Below are 17,358 nucleotides of genomic sequence, written 5' to 3'. Positions count from 1 at the left end.
CCTTTTTTTATGTAATTTGCCCAACCGTGGTTATTATTATGATTAGGGTAGTAATTATTCTTTTCTCACAATCCTTACTGAAGTATCAGGAGTAGGTCCCACAAATAAAGAAATCCCTTTTTACATTTTATTTGCTTGCTTTTGGCAACACAGAAACAAAGTCAGTCTTTGGCACTTAATACTCTAAACAAACATGCTACTTGTAGACGTTAACATCAATGCATTATTTTCTTAACTTAAGTCTTCAGAATACACTTGACATCATAATACGTAAATCACAGGTACGGACCACCAAAGGTGGACCAGAAAAAAAGGAGAACTCGATGAAACAGACAAATAGTGCATCACATGTTGGCCCAGTACGCAGAGGACATTTGTGCTTGCGTTGCTGTAAAAAAAAGGACATATTTTCTGGTGAACTCTCATGCTGATTATGGTCCGTTTCGTATACTCAGTCATCCTTCGATTCGGTTTGCAATTGTTCATTTCACAAAAGCAAACACATTTTCTACTTCATTGTATACTGCAACATATATTGAACATCTTATTTGTGAGCTCAAGGTACAAGAATAATATTCTGGATATTTAACAAAAAAAAACTGAATGGGTATAAACATTTGAAGGGTTTCTATCTGCTTAATTGTGCCACACTTAATTGTACCATCTATATATAAGACAGGGTGTTCATAAAGTCTCTTTACCGGTGAAAACATTCCTTACAACAGCACATGAATAGACACATAAGTGGGAAGTATTACAAAATGTAGAATACTATATATGATTGCTTCGGAATGCCATATGTTTGGCCATTTCTATGCTTGAAAAAGTTGTTTTGCTTATATACGCATTTTTTTTGGACTACTAATAGTCCGTGTTCAAAACATAATGAGTGTGAATGCGTGAAATTCAACACTATAATACATGTTTGTAAAGAGACTTTGTGGCCACCCCGCGTGTTTTGCTAAGACAACACAAATTGCGAAGCTTTGTAACAATACAATAACACACAAATAAAACTAGGTGGTTCGGTTTAAACAGTATTAATGTGACCCTAAAGGTCAATTTAGATTCCTTTGTTTTAATTATGTTACAACAAGTGACACGTTCATGCTCATGGTCCAGTTATTAACATTAAGAAAACACCATCTATTCACATGTTCTAAACATAGAAAAATGATTGTTCTTAAACTTAACATACTTGTCAGAGTCTACATTTCATTTCAATTGTGCTTCACTTTCACTGTGGTAATCACAGAACATAAAATGTCAAAAATGGCTGCCAGTTGTGCAGGCACTCATGAAGGGGTCCTGCCCAAAAGTGGAAAAACAACAAAACATGCACAGAAATGTATCATATTCTTCTCATCTATATAAAAGTGAAAATGTAAATATATTACCGCATTGACCCGAATATAAGAAGGTATTTTTTTCCCTAGAAAACAATGTGACAAAGCCTGGTCGTCTTATATTGGAGGTCTCGAGGTGTATACATGTACACACGTTTTCTCTTATGGAGGTGCTCTCTGGCTACAAAAGGAACCGCACCGTATCCATGTGGACTTGCACGCTAGGTTGGTACACACCAGGGTGGAGTAGACTGCGTTCACACTGGACCAAATGAACGGTGCTAGCACAGCAAAGTGAACGCACCCTTAGCAAACAAGAAGGAAGGCATTACGATGCAAATTTTACAATAATAGTGATCGATCAACAACTGTCGAGTATGATTCATAAAATATGATGACTTTTCACGGTCTTCAAAATGATTTCTCCATAAACAGGTTTTGGAAAAAGAGGTTGCGTCTTATATGTAGAGTTGTCTTCTATTCATGCCAGTACATTAATTTATATTTAGCACATGCTGGAAAAATATTCTTAAAAATGTTGTACATCAAAATTCAAAAGTTGGTGAGCGACTTCCAGAAATAAATTCAAGTTGTTTACAAAAATGATCACGGTAAAAACAATTACGTAATATAAAGTTGGAATGGAATTGGAAATGCCTTTCAAGACTGATTGGGGGTGGGGGGGGGGCACTTGACTCTTCTTTTTTGAAGACGTTTCACCTCCTGTACATTTTACAGATTATACATTTTTGAACATTTTAGGTGTGGAGTCTACCTATTGAGGTCGCTGGTGTGTGTGTGTTCTCTGGGGGTGGCACCCCTGTGGCACAGCGTAGCAACTGCTTGTTCGTGGGTCTGGTGGCTAAACAGATCATTACAATCTTTTTTTTGGGGGGGGGCAGATGTTAAGACATTGATGCAAGCCTGGGGTTGATGCAATTGTAATTGAATACAGTGAACAATAAAGTGCAAAAGTTAATTTCTGGAAACTTAGTTTGGGGGAAAAAGTCAATATGGGAATGAAGTCAAAATATTATAGGAATAAAGTCACAATATTAAAAGAACATTTATGAAGATTATTTAAGAAAATATTTGGAAAATTGAAAACATAACAGCAAAAATTATGAAAAAGCAGACCTAAAGTATGTTCGGGCTCATTGTACCCTTTTCCACCTTAATTGCAAAGCCCATCCATCTATCCATCCGTTTTCTATGCCGCTTATCCTCAAAGGTCACGGGTATGCTGGAGCCTATCCCAGCTGTCTTTGGGTGACAGGCGGGGTTCAGCCAATCACAGGGCACATATAGACAAACAACCATTCACACTCACATTCATACCTATGGACAATTTGGAGTTGCCAATTAACCTAGCATGCATGTTAGGAAACCGGAGTACAGAGATGCCCAAGCGGAGATTCGAACCCAGATCTTCCCGATCTTCTGACTGTGTGTTCTACAAAGCTGGAAATCACTTCTTCGCATATCTATACCAAAAAATGAAAACGGCCCTTTCCCATCCCTTCATTTGTCCTGATGAGGCCAGCAGTGGAAAACCTCGATTATCTGCCCACAACAACTTGTAGGAATTAGCCTGCACCACCTTAACATCTCTCCCCCAAAGATTGTCTCATTCCACAAGAAGAGTGGCCACAGTTTGCCACCAGGCTGGTGAGCGACCTATTGCTGCCAGCCAGGTCCCTAATGTGACCACACCCGCCTGAGAGTTGGAAACTCCACACCTGAAGAAGCCTTTTTTGGATTAGAGGTGAAATATCTCCAACAAACAAAGAGTCCCGTTTCCTCCATCCAACCTTTGTGCAAGTGACTTTGTCCAAGTCAGGTATGCAACCTGGCTGGGAAACTAAACACAAGAGGAACATTTCTATCATGTGGACACACATGCCTTTAATAAATAGTATAAACATTTCAAATATGCTATTATTTATATCTATTCACTACTCTAGATTCTAGCCGGGTGCCAGTTCTAGTTTAGTGTAGTTAATTTAAGACTTAATAGTTAGGATTAGTACTATTAGAGAATACCTAGCTCCAGATCCTGGAGACATTGCTTCTCTTTATTTTCATGAGCATGGTGGGTTGACCATTATCGTTATTGGTGATAAAGGGCATCGGTTACTTCAGACTTCAAAGTGCTCATGACACCAACACATTATCAGATTGTTGCAGTGCATTTTTGGGTGATTTAAATATATAATATATTTTTTTGTTTTTGCTTTGCTGTGTTTTTATGAGTCTGATTGCCGGGAAGAGTCCTCGGCATGACGTCACAGCCAAATATGGGTGCGACTCAGAAAAGTCCCTTTTAACCATGTTTTGGTGTCATGGCCACTTTAAAATGGGGACTGTATGCAGCGGGGTTCTTCAGTCGCCTAGAGTAGTGGTCCCCAACTTTTTTTAGTCCGTGGGCCGATTTGCATTCCAACAAGCCTCTTGTGGACCGGGTGGGAAACGGGGTTAGGTAAAATAAGGTGATGTAATGCTACTGTTTTAACAGTAAACCACTGATTATTAACATAAAGGAAGGACTGCCAACAACACACATTAAAAGCGCTGTGCGTTATATCTTGTCATAGTCAGAGAAGTGGCGTCCAACAACAACATGAATACAGACCCCCCACTGGTATGAGCCTGGGGGGGTTGCACAAAAAAGATTAACACATTGTTTTCTGATGATGAGTAAATAAGTAAATACGGACACGGGCGCTCAAGACAGATCGCCAAAGCTCACATTTATATGCGTCAGCATTTGGGAACGATGAAATGAAAGAACGGGAAAAATAGAATTTTGTGGTAGTATCTGAGAAATTTTGAAAAACTATGGTGCTTTGAAGAACACTGAACAAAGTGGGAATAAACAAATGATATCATGAAACAAAACAACGTACTCGTGTAAAAACTACAAGCTTTCTAATAGTATATTATATAGCTATTGAAATCCATGTAAACATTTGGCAAAGTTTCACTACTAATGTTAACCATCATTGAATGTTTTGCATGTTTTTCGTAAATACACAATGCCTCCAACTTGTTGGTTGCTTCTTCTCTGAGACCGCATCTGTGCACACGCCATGAACACGGACGTTATTGCCAACAGCCGTGAGCGGCAGATATTTGATTTGGGCCGGCTGAAAATATTGTGATTAATACAATATACAGTGTTTCTGTTCAGTCTGTTCTTTTAAAGTACTGGTAACACGTGTAGGCCGTAGGTGGGGGTCACCAACATTTTTTTGGTTTAAAAAAAATGTAATTTGGAGCAAGCTGCATACAGTCCCTTTAGGAGTACATTTTTGCATATGTAAGACGAAGTGAGATGTTATTAAGCCTAAACAAAATGGGTTATATGTACGGCTGATCATTTCTAATTGAACTTCTCTTGTGCTGTCGCATTTTAGCGAGAAACAATAAAATGCAGGACATGAAAAAACGTATAGGAGAATGAATTGTCAACATAAAAATAAATAACAAAAATGCTACAAATGCTGTATGTATATATATGGAATTTGGTCCTGGTTAAAGACTTTAGTAGACGTCCACTGAATGATCCCAAAAGAGGCTCTGTACATCCAACATGGCTGCCATCTTCAAAATATGCTTTTGCAGAACACTGCTCTCCACCGTGTCCTGTTTCGGGAGCTCGGGGTATGACTCGGGAAAGCTCTGTGCATCCTGCAAGTAGAACCAAAACAACACACATCAGTGTGAGCAGCAGCAAATTATTATACAGTAAAGTCTCGTTATATCGATATCGGTTATAATGAATTACTGCTTATTACGATACTATTTTCATTTCCCGGCAAATTTCTAGTCTTTTATGATATAATTAGCTCCGTTAGTACGATACACGGTTATTATGATAATCCGGTTACTACGATGCCCTTTTCATCTCCCGCCAGCCAATTTGGTCTGCTTATATCGATACAAAAGCGGCTTAAATCAATCTTTGCTTAAGGATTTCAATACCAAAAAAGAACACGGCGAACGGCTGCTTCCAGTCAACTTTATTTTTCACACTTCCACCACCAGAGTGCAGCACACACAGCGGAAAACACCCGTCCCTCGCGCCTACCCCTCCGGGTGGCAACACCTTCCCTATTGATAGTTCCGGGGTGAATTATGTCCCGGTAATCGGTAATCACTACAGCGTAAGTTTATTTTTATTTCCTGTAGTACAAAATTTATTGTAGTACAAAAGCATGCTAGATACGCAATCCATGAACTCAAGGAGAAAATTACATGCCATATCAAAGATCCGGCCACTTTTAATGCAGTTTGGCGCAGGATCGGATATATGGATAGTCCGGTTATATCGGTATTTTTTCCGACTCCCGAGAATATCGATATAACGAGACTTTACTGTATTTATATTCTATTATATTTTAGTCCGAATTGGGATAGGCTCCAGCACCCCCCACAACCCTCGTGAGGATAAGCGGTAGAAAATGAATGAATATTTTAGGCCGCAACTGCAGGATGACAAATTCTGCATGGTATACCCCTCAGGTAGGGCTGCAACGGCAAAATGACATAGACAATGTTGATTATAAAAATTAGTCAAGGGAGATTTGTTATTGTCGCATCCTCTAATAACATTTTATATGTTAGACCCTGTGAAGATGAGTGAGAAAGAAAAATTGGTGATTCAAATTTTGTGGCCTCACTAGCACAGTTTTTCATAAAAGTATGCTGTTTTGATGTTGAATACGGTCTATTCATTCATTCATTTTCTACCGCTTATCCTCACGAGGGTCACGAGGTGCTGGAGCCTATCCCAGCTGTCTTTGGCCGAGAGGCGGGGTACACCCTGGACTGGTCGCCAGCCAATCACAGGGCACATATAGACAAACAACCATTCACACTCACATTCATACCTATGGACAATTTGCCAATTAACCTAGCATGTTTTTGGAATGTGGGAGGAAACCGGAGTACCCGGAGAAAACCCACGCATGCACGGGGAGAACATGCAAACACACAGAGATGGCCGAGGGTGGAATCAAACCAGGGTCTCCTTGCTGTGTGGCCTGCACGCTAACCACGTCCACTGTGCAGCTGAATACGCTCCATTACTACTCAAAAAAATCTGCATATTTAGGCACATTTTTTGTGAGGCATTTTTAAGCAGAAACGAAGTACAATACAAATATAAAGTTAAAGGATAATATGTAGTGTTCTACATTGGTCCCTAGGTGTCAGTAATGTTACTGTAGACACACAAGCACCGCGCGGTGGGGGTGGGCCGAGTGTTTGTCTTTGGATGCATGAGTGCGTGGCCTGCAACGTTTCCTCTGTCATGTGCCCAATCTCAGTTTGCAGGGTGTCACTGCGATACACAGCAGTTGCCAAGTCCGTGGTGGGCCCAGAGAAGAGAAACAACAGGTGTCCGTGAAGAAATAATGGAGGGTCAAAGCGTCCCGCTGCAGAAATCTCTTGGGAGAAGTTGTTTTCACAACACGACCTTGGTTAGCCGTGGTGGGGAAGCCGAAATCCACATTAACAATATTGTTTGGGTTAGTTCGGGCACCAAATCATCAATCACGATGGGCAGCTGAGGGCCAACTCCATCCACTGCCTTCATCATACGAATTCAGCGACACACCAGGAAAGGGCCCAATCCAATCAGCAACAGACCTGTTACCATTGTTCCAAATAGGTAGACGTCTTCGATGTCCTCCACGGAAAGAATCGCCAGGCACATGACCTTCCACTTCCCCCGACTGTCCATCACGTACCCGGCGGTGTACGTTCAGTTCCCCAGAACTTGAGCTTCTCATCGAGAAGATCGTATCAATTGCTTGGAGAGACCAGTTGATCAATTCCATGATTGTGGTTTTTGGAGAACAGTGCAGAGAGAGGCTCTTGAGAAAGTATAAGACGAGACTAAACAAGACGTAAGAAGCAAGCAAAGCAGGAAAAATAAGGGATAAGGGAGGAGAGGGGAATGATGCGCCTTTGTGGAGAGCCAAATCAAAAGGACATATTATATGTATTTCCATAAGGTCCAGAGTTTAGCTGTTAGAATACGACTGTTTGATGTTTCTACACACCGGGATGCTTCCACGTTTTATTGTGTCCATATACTTAAAATAATGACTTATTTCAGCTTCTGTAGCTTTAGTTTGCCTCCTTCTTGGCCCCTCCCTCTGGCTTTGTCTTCTTCTCTTGTGAATTGAATGTTGTTAGGAGTGATAACGGTTCCAGTTGAAGACGTAATTTGGAAGCACAAACCTTGTCACACAATATTACTATCCAAGACTTGTGTGACAAATAGCAACAGAAGTAACCAGAGTAGCACACTTACCCGAAAGACTTTGTGCAGTCTCAGTGTAGCCGAACAAAACACAAAACGAATCAGCAGCAGTCGAAGGAATTCATCACCAAAAAACTGCAAAAAAGCCTGATCTGTAAAGACAACAAAGGAACGGTGTTGCATGAACCTATGCATGCAACATTTTGGCAGTTACAGCATACAAGTAGAAAATATGTTGGTTTTTTTCATATTATTAGAGCCTTCCACACTTGAAATAACATCCCTATAGTCGCCTTTACATTCATATTACCCAATATAGTAGATATAATACAGGAAAATACAGTCTTTTCCGGTGGATACGGTGCTGACGCTTTGAGCCCTGTGACTTCTACAGTCATGTGGCTAATTTATGGTTGCGGTCTGAAGATGACAGGAAGTGACACTGTGGCTTCAGAGTTTAGTTTTAGCTTGGCATATGTTACAGCCACAACAGTAGCTCGTGTTTGGGATTATAGTGCCTAGTGTGAAATCATTCAAACCTGCAATAAAAGCCTGTTGTTCTGGCGATCAAGTCTGGTACTTGTAAGGGACTAGTGTGGAATACTACATATCACAATGTCTTTGCCTCCCTTTTAGCCACTTGTATTCTTGAAAATGATAATTTAGCCCCAAAATACATACAATTTGCTAAAATATGTAATATTTTGAGTAAAAGAAAATGTCCATATCCAACCATGAATCAACATGATTTATGAATTTATATATATTTGAAAATCCACGGTAGTGAGGCTGCAAAATTTGATACCACTATTTTTTTTCAGAAGGGTCAAATGATATGCATGCATGAAGCAGTAGAAACATCCAGAGAGATTGCTGAAGAAGGGTTAAAAAGCAGATAGACAGCAGGGAAGCTTTGAAGAGTGTTTCCCTGCCATGAATAAAATATGCAACTTTGGACGGAAAAAACGATCCTGCCGAAAATGTATGCCATAGCCAAAGCCTAAAAGTAGCCCAACTAAATATTCATGTGTGCAACCTTTTTTTTGGCCAAGCAATGTATTAGACAGACATAAGAATGGGTTTTCTAGCTAGAACCTTCTTTAGGAAGGAACATTGGGAAAAAAACTAAACTATAATTTTGTATACTTTCAATCAATATGGAGAAAAATCTATCCAAAATGAACAAACTATATTAATTGCACCATTTGGTATCCGTAGACCAGTGTTGCTTTGAACCAGTGGTCTCAAAATTGCAGCACATGGCAATTTTTGTTTGAATAATTGAAACCCTTTTCCCCTCAGACTCTACCTCCAACCAGGTCAGTTGAGTTTAAACAGACCTTTGGAAATAAATGCGGCCAGCTGGGGAAGGCACGTTTATGAATCAGTGATAATAATTATAGGTCATCACATGGTTTGTCTGGTATCAGGCCAGGTATCATGCCCCCAAGTGTCAGTATCAGCCCGAGACCAAAGGTTCTTATTATCACATACTATTTAATCATGAGCTTATTATCACGTACTATTTCATTAAAAGACCATTTTGTTTCCAGAAAATGTTCAGTTTATTACATGTACAGTAAACCTCGGATATATCAGAAATTCGCTCACAACGGAAAGATAAAAAAGAACCAATTTTTCTGTAATGCATTTCCAATAGAAATTCATTGCATATATCGGATTTTTTATAACGGATTTCGCCTATTTCGGACAAAATCTCCAGTCCCGTTCCAATTTCCCTCGCATATATCGGATGGCCGCATCGTGTCTTTCTCCTGGCTCCAGATTTAGGACAAATATAAAAGTGAGTGACGTCAATAATACTAGCACAGCAGTGAATGAGATCTTAACCTCACTATTGGAAATAACGTAGGCCTGACGGCCGTAACAGGGCCTAGCTTAATTAACAATTTGTTATGCTCAGAGTCCAATAAAGTTAAACTCTCATTACCTTACGTCTCTTTTCATTGCCCAGTCCAGGTACAGTCTTATCTTATCAATGTCTGACAATTAAAATTCCAATAATCAAGTTTGGGTTTTTTGGTGACTGGAGAAGCACTAGGAATATTTATAGTGTGTGTTCACGCTCGTGTGCTGTTCTCTGATTGGTTGTTTCACGGACACGATACCAGAGAAGCGCGCTCTGAGTGGACATGGTACTGGACATGGTTAAACTCTATATTTTATCAGTATCACTGCCCTGGGCTTTGACACAGTATCATTTCGGCCTTTTCCCGTATCATTCATGGGCGGTTTCTAGGGTACAGGGCCAATTAATACTGTAGTATGTGATAAATACACATATCACATCTTAAGTTCTTATTCTTAACTGCCACTTCATGTTAAATTAGGGTTAGTGTCTGTCCCTTTCATTTATTCTACCACTCAGAGCCTAACCCCCAGCAGCCTATTAAAAGGAGTCTGGAGTCGCTAATATCCATTTCCCACCACAATCAGTGAGCATTGTCACACAGGGCCATGTTGGTTTAGATTTGTTTTTATCCATTAGTTATAATAAGTTTCATTTAAAAACTGCATTTCATGTTCACTGACTAGTATTTAAATTTGTTTGATGATTTGAAACATTTAAGTGCAAAAAAAAAAGAAATCTTCACACACTGTACGTATTTTACATCCACAAAGTAAGAACATTTCCGATACCGATATGTGTAACATGACATACGTGCTGTAGTGGAATGAATACATATGTGTTTTATGCAGCATTGTTTTAATATCGTATTTCATGATTGGGACAAAAATTTGATACCGATATCAAATCTTCTTTTTATGCTGATATCGGGCTGATACTTATCGGTAACAATATTTATCGGACATCCCTAGTTACAGCCTTATTGCAAAATGGAATACATTAATTTTACTTTTCAAAATTATATAATTTTAAAATGCCAACAATGTACCATCGATAACGTCACCAGGTCAGCTTACTTCCATCTGCGCTCCATTAATCGTCCCTATTTATTGTATGTTGTCTTAGCTTGTATTTTACATTGCCGTTTTTTATCTTCTGTACAGCGACCTTGGGTGTCCTGAAAGGCGCTTTTAAATAAAATGTATTATTATTATTATTATTATTACCAAATGTACTAAAAACTAGACAAAAATCAATTTGAGTTGGAATTTTGTGTGAATGTGAAAATGCTGAAGCTGAAATGAAATAAATGTAAAACAAAACGTGCAGTTACATAATCAATCAAACCACCTGCATCCAAAGCTACTGCTCTGGATGAACAAAGCAAAAAGCAGTGATGAGCAGTCTCATAGAGACACAGAGCACAACTATAAACAGTATGATGAATATCTGAATGGATACCCTACCTATGGTTTGCGATCGTGTTATCATTTGCCCGATGTCATGATCGACTTTGTGAAGAAATTCTTGAGCACTCTCCCAAAGTCCTCGTCTCACGCTGTTTAAGCCACACACAGAGAAGAAAGCCAAGAGTGGGCTGTAGAGGAAAAGGGTGAAGAGACTCCCACGCTGAGACTGATCTGAAAAGGGAAGCGGTCCAATGATTTAGTTAACATTTATCTAGCAACATTTGGAAAATCAAAATGCAACTAGAATAGCCTGAGAAAACATTGTCTTTAAAAGTATCGATATTTTTGTGGATCCATAAAATATTTGACATTAGGTCAAAAACATTTCAATACTTAGGGGAATGCTGGGGCCTATCCCAGGTGACTTAGGCAAGAAGCAGTGTAAACCTGGACTGGTCACCAGCCAATCACAGGGCACATATAGACAAAATTATTTTCTGCAAGTAAAATTATAATTGTTAAATAAAATATTTAAAAGCCTTTTGTGTTAAATGAGACCTATTATGATTTTTCCACTTGTCTGACCTATAAATGTAGTTAGAATGTTGTATTCTTGTGTTAGAAGTTTCAGATAATGAAGTTTGCACATTTGGAAGAAGTTTGGGATGGCTTAAAACGCTCGGTTTGAAAAGGTGTGGCAAAACTGTTCCTTTGTGACGTCACAGAGGGGTGGACTTCCTTATATATAAACTCTCTGGCCTCCCCCAAGCTCTTGCCTCGAAAGGGAACGCCACATTTGTTTACAATTCCTAAAAGACGGCACCATCAGTTTTTTACACACTGGTAGTCCAGCAAAACACATTACATGTGACCGATACTGTAGAAAACCTAACGCTAAAATGCTAAAACTACTTGCCATTGAGAGACACCTTGAAGTAACCTCTTTTCTTGAGAAACTTCGGACAGTCCAGTCTCTACTTTCAGATGGGATTGAGATTCCAACACTTATGTATGTTAAAAGCCTAAATTTTAAAAAGATAAACCGGAAGTTGGTGATCATCAACCCCTATACTGTTCATCAACTCCAAGAAAGTTACAGACACAAACAGGCGATCTGTCTATGCACTCAGGAGTGCAACCAACCACCGCAGAGTGGGCGAAACATGTGTTTATTATCAACTCCTATACTGTTTATCAACTCCTGTAGTTAGCGGCACAAACCGGAAATCTTCTATGCACTGGCAGTGTGACCAACCACAGCGGAGTGGGTGTGCCTGGAGGCGGGTCGTGGCTGGAATACATTAAACATGAAATCCAAAGAAATACAGCTGGAATAGGTGCAGATTCTGGAAGAACTAGAAAGCTTTCTATGCTAGTTATTGTGTGCAGCTCAACAACTCAATATAAAGGGATGAAAAAATGAGCATAATAGGTCCCCTTTAATATTTTTGTCTTTCTGGAATGGATGAAAATGGATGAAAACTGGCATGTGAATAAGTTGGACCTCCTGGAGCACATTAGTGAAACTAACCAAGGCTCAGCTGTACGTCAATAGTTCTTATCAAACAAAAGCAACACAGCTTTTCCATGAATGAGTTTTTCTCTCAGGGATAAATACCTTGTATAGTCTTGGGATATACTTTAGGAGATAGTAGGCACACCAATGGCTGACCAAACATATTTGTGAAATTCTAGAGAAAAAAAAACAAAGGTAATTAATAATAATAATAATACCCATTTCATTCAAGTAGGATCATATTGGAAATATTTACTTTGTATAGAACATACCTTAAAGGCTGAGCTGTTTGTGGAATCCACTATAATAAAAAGTGGCTTCCGAGTAAAAGGGAGCAGGTCACCGGGATGGAGGCTGTCAACGTGAAGAATACCAATGAGTCAGTCATTCTGTACACTACCCTAAATACAACAAGCTTAAGGGACATTTTGATGCTAGTTTGGTGTAATCAAAAATTCACTTTAACTGACAACAATGTCGTGTAGAATCTGAACTATTCCTAAATTAATAACGAATTAATCAAATTTCTAAATCATTTCATGAATAATTCACGTTTTGTTAAAATATTACCAGTGCATGTCTTTCTGGGACTGATTTCGCTTCTGGATCACCTCTCCATTCACAATATCTCGATTTGAATTTGTGAGAACCCCTCCAAAATCATATGGTCCTACCAAAAATGAAGACAGTTCAAAGTTAGTTGAAAGGCTCGGACAAAGCATCCAATTAGACCCGTTGAGAGTTACCGTATAAACCCTCTACGTAGAGCTTCAAAATAATGGAAGTGCGACAAAACATTTTTTTGAGTCAACTGTCATGATCCCTTGATGGCAAAGGCAAAAAAGCTTTCTCTCTTTAAATGTGGTCGGATTGCTGGGCCGCATATGCAAGGTTGGATGTAGTAGGGCAGACATTTGAAATTCCTTCAATGATCCTGAGGGCTACAAACCAAAAAAAGTCAAGTGGTACACCAGCCCTGAGCCAAAGGATCCGATTGGCTGTCCGTCAAGACAAGGAACCATCCTCGGCCCAAATAAAGGGAGGGTATTTGAGAGAAAGAAGGGTTTTATAACATCTTCAACGCTACAAAATTGCCCATTCATCATGATGGGGGTCCATCATGATGTGGAGTGCTTTTTCCTTCAATGGAACAATGGAGCTTCAGATTGTGCAGGGGCGTCAAACGGCAGCTGTCTATGTGGCGATGTTGCAGGGGGCGTCCCTCATGACTGAAGGCCCTCGTTTGGGACTGCCTTTTTCAACAGGACAACGCTGCGGTTCACAATGTCCACCTGACAAAAGACTTCTTCCAGAGGAATAAGCTCACTCTTTTGGACCATCCTGGATGTTCCCCCTGATCTCAATCCAAATCGGAATGGATGGCAAAAGAAGTTTTAAAAAAAAAATCAGTTCCAGATAGTGGATGTCCTCTTCACCACCTGCACCAACATTCCCACTAGCCTCCTGGAAACACTGGCAGCATGGACGCCAAAACCAATTTCTCAATAATGCCATGTCCAGTTTCAGTTTCTTTTATAGAAGGTTTCGTACTCACAAAACGTGCCGAAAGCTGCATATGACAATTTTCAAGCCAATATTGTGAGTTCTAATCAAAGACAAGCCTTGCATGTTGTCATTTCACCTCCTATTGCTTTTCCGCTTCATACTCAACAAGCGGGATCAACACTAGCAATGCTGTCAGTGCTGAGCTAGCATTTTCGAAGAATGATGCATTCAGGTTCATCACATAACTCCTCGGGCACAAGCAACTTCTACTTATCAGTGACAAACTTTATCCAAATGTCACCCTGTAAAATACACATTATTGACCCAGAATTACTATCAAATGAATGAACCACTGAATTATGTTCAATATTTCACGTTGATTAAGATAAAAGGCTGCAAGAGCAGGGGGTACATGGCTTCAGGTCAAATGTCTGAAGGGGTATGCCACTGTAGATGTAATATGATATGAAGTAAACATTTTTATATGGAAAATGGAATTAATTAGTGACCAAAAAAAACCTCTCTTACCATCATATTCTGAATTTAAAGCTGGGAAGACTCCAGTTGCTGATAGGTAGACTAGCAGAACACTGTTTGCTGGCAATTCCTGCAATGAATAATGACAAGGCCAGAATTTGTTATCCTGTACGAGCTGTTGAACCTTGAAATCCAGTGGAGCCTCGATCAGCATATTTTTACATTAATATTAAAAAGTTATGTACATTTTGCTATGTTGTGTGTACATTTAGTACAGTTAGTGTACAATACGGCGTGTCTTCACCCGACAGACGATCGGTTTCAGTGGCAGATTACCATCATTGCCCTGCTCCCCTGATAGAATGAGCAGGTCATCTGTCATCATCAGCGGTTGACTCTGTAGTCTTTTGCTAACTAACACATTTGCGCCACATAGTTTTATTATTATAGTTTTATATACTTGAAAGTAATCTGAAAGAAGTTGGGGAAACTCAAACAGGTTTTCTGTGCGGGTTATTGTGTGTAGCTGCTCTATAGGAGTCCACAACTCAATACAAAGGGTTGAAAAATGAGCATAATAGGTCCCCTTTAAACTAAGGCTCCACTGCACATTAAAAATATATACCATATATCGCACAACAGAGAACGGAGAAAGTGTCAAGCTCCCAGGCATACTTACTTTAAAGGAGGCAGACAAGAAAGTAAAAAGCTGGCTGAAGGTGGGTTTATACAGTAGATACTTGTGAGGGTTTTCCCTTTTTGCTGGCTTCTCATTGGGCTCCTAAGGAGAGAGGAAATATAGAAATGATCAAAGCTACAATAAATGAGTAAATGATGTAACTTGTTTCTATATTTTTTTTCAAAAGTTCACTTATTGGCTACTGTGGCGGCCATAACTCATGGAAAAACTAAATGCCAAACTAAAACTCAACTCTGAATCCCTGACGTCACTACCTGTCCATCCCCTACTCAGCTCCGATAGCACCATTTACATTTCACTTTCAAATGCTTTATTTATATTTCATGAAAAACATACCAAGATTCCTTGTTTCGGTGTCTGTACAGCAAGGTTCCCTGGTTCCCTCTCCAAAGCTTGAAGCATACGGAACATGTCAATAGTCAATTCACTGAACTTAACCTACAGAGAGAATGGAAAGAAATAGAGATACAATATACAGTATTGATAATATCGATGTATATCAATATTCTAAATATATCTTGAGTTTTGGTCCATAGCACACAGCCCTTGTTTGAATGATACAAAATAGATTGACAAACAGTTATTAATAAAACACACAATCACTGAAGACAGCAGGAAAATGGTAGTCACGCTTTGCAGGTGATATTTGATGAATGTACTTCACATGTAACCACATGCACGGGCTGCAAAGTTTTTGGGAAATTTGTTCGGTCGTGTGTCGTACTTCTGGAGCAAGTGACTCGTGACACCCACATGCTTGCTGCTTGCCAAATTGGTAGCTTTTAGATTGTGAGTGCAGCGTGCAACTCGAGTGTGTTAGGTGTGCTTCATGTAAGCCTGTCGTATGTTTCGCTCACTGGGGAAGTAAGTGTGTGCGGCCCGCTCACTTTCAGCTGGAGGAGTACGTCGCCCGTCAAGGGAGGGGCCAATGCTTAATTTGCATCCTGAGTGGTTAGCGCACAGGCCTCACAGCTAGGAGACCCGTGTTCGATCCCACCCTCCGGCATCTCCGTGTGGAGTTTGCATGTTCTCCCCGTGCATGCGTGGGTTTTTACCGGGTACTACGGTTTCCTCCCACATTCCAAAAACATGCTAGGTTAATTGGCGACTACAAATTGTCCATAGGTATGAATGTGAGTGTGAATGGTTGTTTGTCTATATGTGCCCTGTGATTGGCTGGCGACCAGTCCAGGGTTTACCCCGCCTCTTGCCCGAAGACAGCTGGGATAGGCTCCCTCATGAGGATAAGTGGTAGTAAATGAATGAATCAATCAATTAATTTGCAACCCAATTTTCTTCCTAGGGGCCTTGCATGCCATCTGCTGGTATGAAGATCCTTTCAGGCCACGTGCGTTTTTCCCCATTTTTGCACGTAGCCAGCAGGTACGTCGGGATGTAACTCCCCATTTAGAGATTCAACAGCACTCCATTGTCACATTTTACACGGAAATCATCTTATATGGCAAATTTACCAGCCAAATTAATTACTCATTTTACACTGATTATCCTGTTCAGGATCGGGGGTGCGCTTAAGGCTTTCCTATCTGGGAGATAGGATACACCCTGGACTGGTCACAAGGCAATCATAGAGCACAAATAAACAATTCACACGCACATTTACACTAATGGGCAATGTTGCTGTGTGTGGAAACTCAATTAAGTCTTTTCATTGCCTTTTCATTATCACTACCTCTTTAATTACCATCCTTTTTAGTTTTATTTTGTTAGAGAAAGCATTACACCTCTGTTTCCAACAAATAAGCAGACCAATAAATATCTGCTATGTTGCAAAATATGAAATGAAGCAGGCGTTGACCTGGCTGTTGGAGTTGCCAATGATTAGTGCATCTGCAAGGACCAGCTGTCCAACCACCATGCCTTGTTCCAGGGGGGGCACACTTCCCTCTTGGAGGCGATAGCTGATGACAGTGACAGAATTGTTGTCATTCAGTAGTACCACTGGGTCCGCCTGTTTTAAGAAAAACACAAATCAGGCAGTAAACATTTAAGAGGCCAGATCATCATATCAATGTTGTGCTCTGAATAGGACATGAAAGATGGTGCTACATCGTGGCAGAACGCTACGGTCCTTGGGCAAAGCTGCAATTCACCTATATAGAGGAAAGTTCTTTTTTTTTTTTAAACTTAAAAAAAAACACAGGTATACAGTACAGTAATCTCTCACCATTTTACACTTCTAATGTCACAGCTTCACTCTATTACGTTTTTCCAAAAATATATTCGTTAATAAATCATGCTGTTT

The 17,358-nt window shown here is 39.9% G+C and overlaps 1 protein-coding gene across 1 annotated transcript in view; it reads right to left on the bottom strand.

Moving 5' to 3' along the window:
* Positions 1-113: 113 nt before the first annotated feature.
* The window catches only part of scai (suppressor of cancer cell invasion), a 32,395-nt gene continuing 15,150 nt past the window's right edge, over positions 114-17,358 (bottom strand). The window contains exons 8-17 of the mRNA XM_058064211.2: positions 16,912-17,064; positions 15,432-15,533; positions 15,075-15,176; positions 14,447-14,525; positions 12,983-13,082; positions 12,685-12,766; positions 12,515-12,587; positions 10,954-11,127; positions 7,669-7,769; positions 114-5,036 (exon numbers count right to left, since the gene is read on the bottom strand). Coding sequence (XP_057920194.2) covers positions 4,890-5,036; positions 7,669-7,769; positions 10,954-11,127; positions 12,515-12,587; positions 12,685-12,766; positions 12,983-13,082; positions 14,447-14,525; positions 15,075-15,176; positions 15,432-15,533; positions 16,912-17,064 — 1,113 coding nt within the window. The 3' untranslated portion in view covers positions 114-4,889. The remainder of the gene's footprint in view (positions 5,037-7,668; positions 7,770-10,953; positions 11,128-12,514; positions 12,588-12,684; positions 12,767-12,982; positions 13,083-14,446; positions 14,526-15,074; positions 15,177-15,431; positions 15,534-16,911; positions 17,065-17,358) is intronic.

Source organism: Doryrhamphus excisus, linkage group LG10 (genome assembly GCF_037039965.1).
Source record: "Doryrhamphus excisus strain RoL-2023G ecotype Guam linkage group LG10, RoL_Dexc_Guam_v1.1, whole genome shotgun sequence".
Taxonomy (NCBI): domain Eukaryota; kingdom Metazoa; phylum Chordata; class Actinopteri; order Syngnathiformes; family Syngnathidae; genus Doryrhamphus; species Doryrhamphus excisus.
The sequence above is the reverse complement of the archived record's forward strand: the minus strand, read 5'-3'. Positions and strand labels throughout refer to the sequence as shown.